This window comes from Sphaeramia orbicularis, chromosome 10, assembly GCF_902148855.1.
Source record: "Sphaeramia orbicularis chromosome 10, fSphaOr1.1, whole genome shotgun sequence".
NCBI lineage: Eukaryota > Metazoa > Chordata > Actinopteri > Kurtiformes > Apogonidae > Sphaeramia > Sphaeramia orbicularis.
The window spans coordinates 12,809,779-12,821,940 of NC_043966.1; the positions used below are offsets into that span (position 1 = coordinate 12,809,779).

A 12,162-nucleotide genomic window follows, 5' to 3' on the forward strand; every position below is an offset into this window, starting at 1 on the left:
CATTACATCATTGCTCGGGGCAGGAGAGGTGATGTCATACCGGGTCTCCAGCTCCCTCGCCCCGCCTTCTCCACCCCCTCACCTCCCCACTGCTTTGACTGGGAGCAGCTCCAAACCAGTATGAGGTGGTGGAGGTGGTGGTGCTTCCCAGGCATTGTCTGAGGCAGAGCAGCCTTTATTTACTATAACAAAAAGCTCCACCCTCAGCTGTCCCAGTACAACAAATGATTCCCATGATTGATTTGTTTTATTGGATTAGATGGCGTGTTCATATTGCAATAACAAGGTTTCATTGATTAATTTTATTTATGAATTATAAGACGGAGAAAACAAGAGAAAATAACATGTCAAAGTGCAAATGTTTACGTCCAATATGATCCAAAGATGAAAATGACAAAGAGGCAAAAGATATTTGACATAAAACTCATGGAATCAAAAAACACAGTTTTGAATCAATAGAAAGTTATATTATTTTGATGATGTGACAAGGATCAATATAGTTTTTACACAATTTATCATGAACTTTGACTGTCTTTATTTAATTAATACAATAATCGTTGGTCATATCAACTGTTATGGCCAAAAGGTTAAATCTAGACTCATCAAGATTTTTATAGTTTTCTGTGTACATGGGCTCCAAATAAAATGAGTTTGAACATTGTTAGAATATAAAATAGTACAGTATATAATGCATGTGTATATTGTCAACAAATAACAAAAAAAGTACATTAATTGTTTAAAGATAACATAATTGGAGAAAATTAAGCACTACTATTTGATAATGACTGGATAACGATATTCACAATAAACATATTAAAACAATTTCCCTAAAAGAAGCCATTATTTCAGTTTACCAGGATAATTCTAAAGCAAACACTCAATTAATCGGGTTAATTTGTTATATTTTCCTCGTCCGGGCTTAGTCCACCTACCCCCAAAGCAGAAAAAAAGATGTCGAGTTTACTACAAACATGACTCCCCTCACTCCTGCTTTTCAGAGCATGAAAAATGACAAGAAAATAACAGCAATGAAACAAGACAACAAAAAATGATTGACGCTGACAAAAATGACAACAAAATGACAAACAGCAGAAATAAAAAAATAAACGTCGTATCTTTTGATGCTCGGCCTCATTTTCATCTCGTGCAGAAACAAAGATCAACAGTGACGGCTCTGGTTGTTTATATTAGCTCTTTTGTGCTCTGATTATGAGCTGTATTATCATATATTTCTTTCTTTGTGGTGTGGATATGAGCTGTTGAAGGTCTGTTGTTTATTGTCATCGCTGGCCTTTAAGTCTCATTGTTCCCTTTTTTCTTTCTTGTCATTTAAATTGCCAGCCTCCTCATGTCTGTGTCAAGAGACCTTCATATATGGGACCTTCAGTGTATCTAATATCCACAGTCTCTAGAGACAAAGCCTTAACACACACACACACACACAACTCTCTCTTTTGCCCTTTCCTTCTCACAAAGCAAAGAGGAGTGTGTGTGCTCGTGTTGTTTATTTGTCATTCGGAGCTGTGTTAGTGACGCTGCTGCTCTTTGTAGTACAGCTGAGTGAAGGTGAAGTGGATGCCACTTTTTTCCATCTCTTTCTCTTTTTACACACACTCCTCTTCCTCCCGTTCCCCTCCCTCCTCCTCCTCCTCCTCCTCCTCCTCCGTTTCGCCATGTCTCTGCTTCTGTCGCCACAGCAACTGAAGGCCCTAGAGGGTGTGTAGGGGGCTGGGGTGGGTGCAGAAGGGGGGTAGCGGTGGTGGTGGCGGGGGGGTGGATGGTGCTCGTGCAGTTGCCATGGCTTTTCCAGCTGAGTGACAGTGACAGAGTGACATCATTGCTGCCAGTCTCAGTCTCAGTCTCTGGCCCTTTTCGGAACACTTTCCCCTCCATACACGACGCTCACCGTCCTCTCTCCCTGCCTCTTCTACTCGCTGTCTAAAAAGGAAGTGCTGCTGTCTCCCGTTTTCTGTCTCCCAACCCAGGAAATGGCTTTCCTCTTTCCTTCATTGCGTTACTATGCCAACCGTCTCCAGCCTGGTCTTGTACTGAAGTGAGCGTGATAATAACATTACTCTCACTCGTCTCCCTTTCTCTCTGGCCTTCTATCTTCCTTTTACTTTTTTTTTTTTTTGCTTTGTATTCCTCCTCCTCCCTCCACTCCACTGTGTATCAGTTCCTGTCTGCTGTTTCTGTTTTGATGTCACTTCATTTCTCTCTCTTTCTTGGCTGTCACTCTCTCTCTCATCCGCCCTGCTTCTCTTTTCCATCTCTATCTGCTGCTGGATGTGTTGTGAGACCATAGCGGCGGCTCTTACAGCATCACTGTCAGGCACAGAGGAGGGGAGGAGGTCCTTACTCGCCCACCTCCCCTCCTCCACCCCTGACACACATACACACATCCCCCCCCCCCTCCCTTGCTCCGGTTACAAACAAACCACTGGGTTTAACGTACAGTAGCACGGCGGACGCTGCAGGCGTCTCGGTCCTGAAACAATTTAATGGTGCATAAAGACGCGTGTGTGTCTCAGTGTGTGGATGCGTTTGCTTGTGCGTAGCGTTACTTTCGGGAGAGGGAGGGCAGGGCAGGCTAGAAAGAGAGCGATAGAGAGAAAAAGGCGGAGGGAGCAAACGTGAGTGAAAGTGTTGTCAGCCATGTTTCTCATTTTTCGCAGTTTTTTTTGCTGTATTATCGGCACGCCGCTGTTCTCCGGGTGGAGATGTGATTGTCAAGTGAGGGGAGAGGAGAAGCTGGCACGTCCTCGCTTTGGATAAAAGGATTTTTTTTTACCTCCCTCTCTCTCTCTTCTTCTTCTTCCTGCTTCACATTCTCTGTGGTTTTAAGATATTTCTCCGGGAAACAGCGGGGAGGCCGGAATAAAACGCAGGAGCTGCTGTTGGCTTTTGGAGAGTCTAATCAGGCCAAGGAACAGCGGATACTCCCAGAACTGTCAAGCAGCCGCCACCTCCTTGCAGAGACTGTGCAGCCGAGGGAGGGGAGAGGGCAGGCGGGCAGGCAGGCGGCTTGGATGGAGATGGGGGTCTGTGCCGTAGCATAGAGCAGGTCCGGGATGTTAGATTTTAGCCCGGCGCACATTTTTTCATTATGAAACCATTAGCAGCATCAGACAGCAATGGAGTCCCGAGCCAGCAAGATAAAACCCCGGTAAGTAGCCTATCGACGTGCAGCGTTTCTCTCCATCCCCCCCCCCCCCCCCCCCTTTTTTTTTTTTTCTCCCTCGTTTATGACCAGCTAGATATGATTACCGGCCGTATAATGGATGTGCATCGGATTTCTATCGAGCCTGTGCAAGATGAATGAACGCAAGGCAGGCCAAAGGACGCGGACGGCTCGGTCACAGTATGATTATTGCCCGTCGAGCCTCCGATGTGTGTCAGTGTGTTGTACTAGAAACGGCCGCCATGTGCTCGCTGTCACAGTTGCGCGCATGCAGACGCACGCACATTTGCGTGAATTTTTAAGGGGCTTCATTGATCCTTGCGGGCCCGCTGTATATAGCAGGTGCACAAAAAAATCGCCCAAAAATGTATACATCCGCGAGAAAAGCATTAATATAAGACTGTGAGAGTTAAAGATCCAGCGGTGCAGATGCACAGTATGAGTTAGACCGACATCTGCGCCCTCATTATTTTTTTTACGACGCACCGGGGTGACGGTATTTGATTGCAGGTCCATAAGACAGGGCCATAAAATTATCTCATGTGTCATTTGCATCGGAGGAAAAAAAAATACGCTACAAGCAATAGATCAGGGTGATTTAATGGGAGGTGTCATCAGCCCAGGGATGAATCTGCCCCCGAAATTTAGAGCATCTGATAAAAATGTGTTTATTCTAACGCGTAGGGAGGGTTTCACCGTCGGGCCCTCATAGAACCCCAGGTGTCTTCCTCGGTTAGATGGTGCCTCCTTCCCCCCCTCTCCTCCGGCTCCAGTGGCTCCAGACCCTCCGGTTGTCAGTGCTGCTGGTGGCGCTGTCCGTGGTGCTGGAGGCAGCCGGCAGCCCCAGCTCTCCGAGGCCCGGGCAGGTCTGCACTTGAACGGCTCCCGGATTGATCGTCTGTCGGCGCCTCTGGCATCGCTCACACAACGGGACCACACGTACACACACACACACACACACGTATACGCACACGTAGACAGGGCTGTAAATCACAATGATGGACGCACCCTGGATTGCAGAGCACAGATGCCAAACGAAAAATCACCTTAATATTCCTATAATAGTCATAGACGCGTCAGTGCTGATGACATATTTCGTGGTATTTCCTCAGTGTTTGTGCAGCATCCCTCAGGCCCCATAAGAATCTCTATGGAAGGTCTTTTGCACCAATAGCCCACATTTTAACACCTGTAACTTCATTTTTGTAAATTTTGGTTTGTTCCGGCGTGCATTTATCACTTTGCAATTAAGAGAATATATTATCTTCTGTAACGACCATGTGATTTTGAGGAGCTTTTCAGGCTTAAAGTGTATGTCACAAACTTAACAGACACATTTATGTTAGTGCTGGTTGTACCCTCATACTTGAGTGTTACAAGACTAACCAGTAGATTGAAACACATGCTGTGTCATTTAAGTAAAGCAATCATTAAAACAGATCTTTTAACATTGACTTGACTGGTTTTTAGATCTTGCAAAAGCACACAGCTAAGTGTTTAACTACCAATATCTGCACTTCAAATATGACATACATTATTGTGTCAAAATAGTTTCTTATCGCAATAGAGGACATAATGTGCCTTGATAGCACATCATCTAATTCCAGTAGCATTATTGGCAGGAGACAATCCATTCTACAGCCAAAACATAATTAAAGCCCAGAGCACGTGCACCTCGAGTTAGATTAAATAAGCAGACAATCCAGGAAGGTAACACAAATGGCAATTATGTAAAACATAGAGAAACATGAGTGCAATAATCATACTTTGGCTATTTTAAGTTGGCTGTCTTTCAGCATATGGAAATCAGAAATAACTTCTGCTGTAAGGGTAGATATGAGCACTTTGATTTTCTTTTTTTTTTTTTTTACTGTCTGGTTCAAAACATTGTAGTAGAACAAGTAGAAATTAAGTTCTTGTAAAAATGTCTTTCTGCAAAAACATGGTAAACATTATTTGAGGAAGGTTTGTGTTTTAACTTGTCTCTTGTTCCATTTATTCCAGTATCTTTTGCCTTCTTCTGGTTTTATTTATTTATTTATTACATTTTAGCATACAAGTGGTGGCTTGTGTAAACACTCATTTAGCCCAGCAGGAAACCCACCATGGGCAAAGTCAGTAACAGCCTGTAGATCTTATTACAGTAATGACATCACCACCATGGTCGACTCATAACCGTTGACTGTTAGATTTTCCATCCGAGGACGCTTATCTTCCTCTGCAAATCTATGATTTCTCATGGATGCATCTTATCTTTATTACTACAAGACACACATTAAGTTACAGCATCAAAGTGCTCTTCATGTTGATTTATCGAGTCTTTATGGAACTCCAAGCCTTTATCTTTGGTCATAGCTTGGACATAAATTCTTTTTTTCTTATCTTTCTGCCATTTTATGGAGTGGAAGCACTGAAGATCAGAGCCCAAGTGCTTAAGCCTGAGTGTTGCTTGTATAATAAAGTAGGTAGAAATTTTAATCAGAGATTTGACACTGAAAGCCCTTTTTTACAGTGCAAATAATAATTCAAATATAATCTTATAATCAAATATAAAACTCTAACTAATCATACTTTGTGGAAGTTTTTTGATAAACTGCACATTCAGTGACATGTTTTTTTTTTTTTTTAGTGTAAGAGGAGTTCATAGTTATTAATAGATGACATGTAGAACATTACAGACTGTAACTGCTGAAAGTGGACAGTTTTGTTTATTGTTGTCAATTCTATCCCATGTAGAACTGCTGGGTTTTGTGGCGCTGACTGGTGGAGCTGTAGGTGCGGGAGGGGAATCACAGAGAACATATCAGACCCATTTAATCGGACATCCCGTCGAAAGGGCTTTAATCTTTTGATCCGCCGCGCTCAGGGAAGCGAGAAGCTTCCACCATGGTCAGAGAAACTCCGAGATGAGCCTGTTCACTTAGCCTGCCAACACTGGCTGTTTTTCCTTCTATAACAAGCAGACAAAGTTAAGAAACACATGTTAAATGTTTAAAGGAGTAGTACAGCTTCAGGCAGTTTTAGCTGCTGAAATTCTGGAGAACTTTTGCTGTTTAATAATTCAAACCTCCTAAATGTAATGTTTAAATTTGGTCTGAACAGTGAAACTATGGTGGCCTTCATGGTGCTTTATAGATGGATGCATTTCTGAGCTGCTTCTGAGCTTGGCCACCCACAGTAATTGACTTCTAATGTAGTAGCAGCAGCACAGATTCACCCCCAGCACATAAAGGCGGTAAAGAGATTGAGAGCCAGCCAACGCTTCCACCCAGGGCTTCCACCCGGCAATCTAGGTCATTAGGTCTACAGTGTAATTTAAGGAGTACCACATCTGCTCACATGTAGGCAGAACTGAGTGTTGTGGCTCGAGCATTAGAGCGATGTTTAATCCTCCTGTGACAGCTGATTGTACGTAGTATCGGTCGGGGGTTCTGAAGAGTTCGGTTCATTTTTGAGCAAGAGAAAACTGAATTTGGAGCACGAGAGCACAGAGAGGCCTGTATAAGGTAGGAGATAAACTGCATCACGATACAGTCGATGAATTTGTTGATGAACGTCTTGTCAACAAAAGTCAGCATTGGCAGGCTAATGCAGATTGTGCGGATCAATTATGGCTAACAGTGCACTTAACATGTATCGCTGTGCCGTGCCACTGATTGGAAAATGACTGCGTGTCATTAATGTTGTGCTGGCATCCGTCTCTGCCTCGACTCTTGCATGCCATCAGGCCGGAGAGGTCAATGGACCACATGCTTATAGACTGAATGGACCCGGGCTTATTGACCAACAGACGGATGACCTAAATGAGTGGAGAGAAAGGATTAAGTGTTTTTTATCCCTCCCTTTATCCCTCTCCTCTCCTCTCTTTCCAGGAGGAGGGGCTTATGGGACGGTGGGAGGGGGTGTTTCTAACTGGTTGTGAAAACCAGTTGGGATATTGTTATTGACATGTAGACCACTCCAGTGCCTGGTTGGAAGGCCATATTGACAAAGTCTACAAGAACAGCCTGTACTCTCAATAATGAGAACATTCAATTAGTCTTACCTCTGTGCTCTTCAGTTTCCCAAATAGGAAACATCTGGTTTTTGGCATTTTCATGACATCAGAGTACTTTTGATTTCTATGTCTGTAGTATTTATGGTGCTAATTTTTACAAAAGGATCGAATCCACCATACTCTAGTTTCTTAATATCAACAACAAGACTAAGAGTACGTCACACATAGTGCTGTTTTTTCCAAACCTGTCTGAGGTCATTTCTTTAAGCCCTTTTATTCATATCCAAGTCTGAAATAGGTCAGGGTTATAACATTTAATTTTGAGATTTTGCTGTGGACCTGTTGCCGAATTATTTCCAGAAACTGGCTGGTGCACGGGGGATTAACACCAAATAAAGTACAGTTACAACTGCTGCACGGTTTCATCATAAATATTGCAATAGGTCCTTGCCAAAAAAATGAGCTCTGTGGTACACCATTACACGGGCATTGTTGGCTCTAAAATATTGAATATTGCCAGAATAGAACCTTTGTGAGTTTTAGATTTTGATTTGTTTTTGACTAGTTCGTTGTTGTTCCTGTTGCACCAGTGTATGTTCGATCCCTGGCTGCAAACTGAATTTCCTCTGGTATAAGTGTAGTTTTTAGCCTTGAAGCCACAGCACTCTGACAGCAGATGTCCTGTCATAAATATAAACGCAAAAGCTGAAGCCCCGACATTACTTCACTTCTGTGGTTTTTATTCCATGAGAGTGATATACTGGACTGTAATAACCTCCTGTCCCGAAAGTCATCAGCAGGAAATTTGATGAGGCTTTGTCTCTGCAGTTACATACAGAGAGGAAAGATGCATCTCGCTAACACAATAGTAGCAGCCATAATAATAACATGAAGTCAGCTGGAGGCATTTAGAGCGGCTTCAACCAGAGGAGGCGATAGGAAGTAGTAGCCTGAGGGAGGGGGTTAGTGATTGGCCCCTCCGGTCGACCATTTTGGTTCGTGCAGCCAGCCAGATAATTAAACGTGATGGCAATCTTTGACACAGTGGAATCACATCACACCTCAGTGGCACAGAAGCTGCACTGTCTGGCTCTCACCCTCTTTTTTTTCCCAACACATAAAAGCACTCAACGAACAGATATATCACTTATTCAAATTATCCCCCACCAAACGCCGAAAAGTTAAGGAGGGTCGTGAAAATAACTCGCCACACCTCCTGCCAAATTAATGCAGCGCCACAACACCTTCCAGCTCTTTTTTTTCTGTTTCCCATCATGCAGATTTCGCATCTGGAGAAGTCTCTTAGTCAAAACTAGTTTCTCGTATTGCACAGTATTAACTCTGGTAGCAAAACACTTCTACTCCCATTTCCAAAACTCTTTAATTAAGCTGTAATGCAGATGAGTGTTTCAAAAGCTGTGGCGGTGGACGTTTTCCTAGAGTGCGTTGTAGAGCAGATGACAGCTCAGACCCATTTACTTGCAAATGAACCTCTCCAAGATGTATTTCTATCCAATCTATTCCATTTGTCATCCAAGTGAGACTTCAGCATCGCCACGTTTGAGCCGGATATCCAAACCTGTACTCTGTGTAGTTATTTACAAACCAAAGTGTATTTTTGAAGGTGGATGACACTGATATCCAGACTGCAGCTTCACAGAGCATTTTATCTTTTATAGCACAGATAAGAGGAGCTAAAGCCTGGCTAGTCACAGCTCAGTCACTGTTACCATCAGGATTTATTGGAGCTATGTATTTTTTCCTCTAAAATTCACAGTCTGGGATGTTTTATTAATGATTGATCTCACTTTAATGGTCAGAGCTGGTTTTACTATCCAATGAAAAATAAATAAATAAATGAATGAATGAGAAAAGCCTCCAAAGGTTGTTTACTGTCGACATTTAAAATGATAAACTGTGCAACAATCTGTAAACCTCACTCCAAAGATGCTCTGACATAATTTTGATATTACACGATGAACAGAGAAGCCTAGTTAAATCAGCCACATTTGACTTTTAGGTGTAAAATTTTAATATTGATGATGTGCCACAGCTAGAAGCAGAGTTGAAAGGGACCCAGAGCATTTCCCCCGCTGAGGATCAAATATATATTGGTAAATAAAACATTTTGCTATAAAATATTCACATCTATAGACCCAGTGAACCAGTTTACAGTTTGATTAAATTCATAATTCACCCCTTTAGCTTTTCCTGACATGATGGATTTTATTAAATCTAACACATAGTGAATACACTAAAATGTTATTTTGTAAAGTAGATTTGCAAAATAGGCAAAGTAAGAAAATTTTAAGAAATATTTTGTAATAAGAATATTCATTTATAGGTCTAGTGACTTATTGAGTATATATACCTCAGTGTAAGTGTTAATATATTCAGTAGTAGTAGTAATTATTAATTTTTTTCTACTCCCTGTAACTTTTCGTGGGGGGTTGTTTCTGGTGTATTTATATTTTAGGGTCATCGCCATAGAAAACTGGGTTGCCTCATTTACATTACAGCTAATTACAGCGGGGGTTTCTGCTACTTTATACAGTATAAATGACTCACTGGGGTTTCCCCCTATTACCGCCTGTAGTTCATTTACCTTTTGCAAGTGCATGACTTAATTAGGGTGTTTCCTTGATGTTTGTCTGCTCAGTTCTTGAAAACACCATTAACCAATGTTGGCTAATATATTTACCTTGAACGCCCCCGCCGGATATCCTTCGTATGATCGCGATAACTAGGACAGATTTGGCAGGATTTCTTATCCCTGGATAACTAACAGTGGGGACCCATAGTGGAAGAACCTTATCGATTTCAGCTTCACTATCAGTATTATAAGTCATCCAAATGGGGGCACTTTAGTTGAGAATCATTTTTTTGGACATAAATCAAGCAATAATAGGCAGATTGAGATCAAATTTGGTTGATATTGATCGTCTTAAAAATGTCCATTTTCTCGCTACCATCCAGAGTTCATATAGTGTCATTTTCGTATACTAGGTGGAGTTTTGTGGGGAAAAATTGGTTCTCTGACCATTATTTTGCCACTATCAGGTCGATGTAGCTCAAATTGAGTTCATATCAGTTGTCTAACAATTATCATGAATAGATTTATATATAGCAGAGGACTGGGGGGATTTCGGGGATATACCCTTGCTGTCAGCCTCGACAGTGTAAGCCTCATTTTTAGTGTTTTTTCCTTTAAAAGTACCATGCACACTGTGACGTCCAAGTGGGTCAGTTGTGCATCATTTAATATTTGGGATTTGGCTGTGAATGTACTGTAGTATTTCCAATTTAACAGTAAATAAAGTACAGCTACTGCAACTACTGTAAATTTCTACCATTAAAGACACATTGTGGCTCATTGTTTAGTTATTTAAACACAAACCAAGCTCTGTGTTGTACACTAACGTCAAGGGGGATGTTGACTCTAATATCATCAGAATTAAACCCTAATTATTTGGCTTTTTTTTTTTTTTTTTTTTGACTACAGATTGTTGCTGTTCTATGTATATACAACCTAGAGATAAAGTCAGGTTTAATTCTTATAACTGGTTGTACCCAAGAAGATGTTTACCTTGTCTTTCAATGGACATAAAAAGGAGGACATTTCGTTATTGATCTCTGTTTTATTTGTGTTACATGTGAAATTGCATTTACTTAAATTACGTTATTTTTTTTGCTTAAGTCTTCATGAAGTGACTCATGGAGTACTATTTTCATTTGCATGTTTAGAAGTTTCCTGTAAAAGCAAGAGCACATCGCAAAACATATCACATAAAAACACTTAAACATCATATTTGATTTCATGGGGGCTTTAAATAATAGATTAACAAGAATGTGAAACTAAACCAAACTGAAAACTACAAAGTAAAAGGGAGGAGTTTGTTCTTTGCCGCTACAAGCTGCTCAGTGTGTTGTCAAGCGCCCGGCGGTCAGCGCGTTAGTGTGAGTGTCCACCGGTGGCCAAGCCGTTCGTACTGACCATCTGTGTGTGTGTTGTGTGTGTGTACGTGCAGCTCCCCGCAGACTTCAGCAGACTTCACCTGGCCGACGGCTTGCACCCACAGGTGACCCACGTGTCCTCCAGCCACTCAGGATGTAGTATCACCAGCGACTCTGGAAGCAGCAGCCTGTCAGACATTTACCAGGTAAGGCCCCCCCCCACCTAACCCCGCTGCCGGGACCCCAGCCTGGACTCACCTGGAGAGTTCCATCAGGAGGTGTGACATTAACCCCTTCCTAAAGTAACTGGATTCATTTACGAGACATTTGTTGGTCCAGTTTGCATTTCAGTCTAATCCTTCCTGTGTTAAATGCAAAAAAAAAAGCAGTTTCTGCTGCTAATGGGCTTGAATAACACAATAATAAAAGACGTAGTGGCGGATTTACACAGAAATCATGTTTTCAAATGAGGTAGTGTATTAAAGTTTTATCATACCAGTGATATTTAGCTGTAATGAAACAGCCACACATGATTTTAACCGTAAAAGACCGAAACATCCACCGGTGACCAAAAACATCTACTGCTGCATAACGATTAATAACTGTAGAACCACTAATCCTATCAAAACATGTAAATAATTGAAGTAAAATGTAGTTTCTCAGCTTTTCATCATCATCAGATATGACCCATTGGGACGTTCAGAGGCTCCATATTGAACGTCATAACACCGACATCTTCTGCAACATTGATTCACCAGTAAAACCCATGTAGTTTGACAAATGACAGTGGTTGTAGACGCTTGTTTTCTAAGTTGATATATTTTGAAAAAAAAAAAAAAAAAAATTTCTTCAGTTTTCTCTGTTTTGACATAATAACTTCTGAATTTACTCTAAGCTTTAATGGACATCTACATGATCAGGAAATGAAATATGGAAAATAACAGATTTTCCCTGAAAAATGTTGAAGATAATAATATAATAATGGTGATAAATCACTTTAAATGTAGAGGAAATTTATGTGGAAGTCACC

General features: G+C 41.5%; 1 protein-coding gene across 15 annotated transcripts in view; it reads left to right on the forward strand.

Moving 5' to 3' along the window:
* The window catches only part of rapgef2b (Rap guanine nucleotide exchange factor 2b), a 133,647-nt gene that overhangs the window by 79,068 nt on the left and 42,417 nt on the right, over nt 1–12,162 (forward strand). For 10 of the 15 annotated variants that reach the window (XM_030146386.1, XM_030146388.1, XM_030146381.1 and 7 more), the window contains one exon: nt 11,207–11,338. The exons of 2 other annotated variants lie outside the window; for them this stretch is intronic. In XM_030146386.1, the coding sequence (XP_030002246.1) occupies nt 11,207–11,338 (132 nt within the window). Of the gene's footprint in view, nt 1–2,506; nt 3,167–6,576; nt 6,688–11,206; nt 11,339–12,162 lie in introns of those variants that run through there. 3 more of the 15 variants (XM_030146396.1, XM_030146397.1, XM_030146399.1) reach the window with 3 other exon arrangements.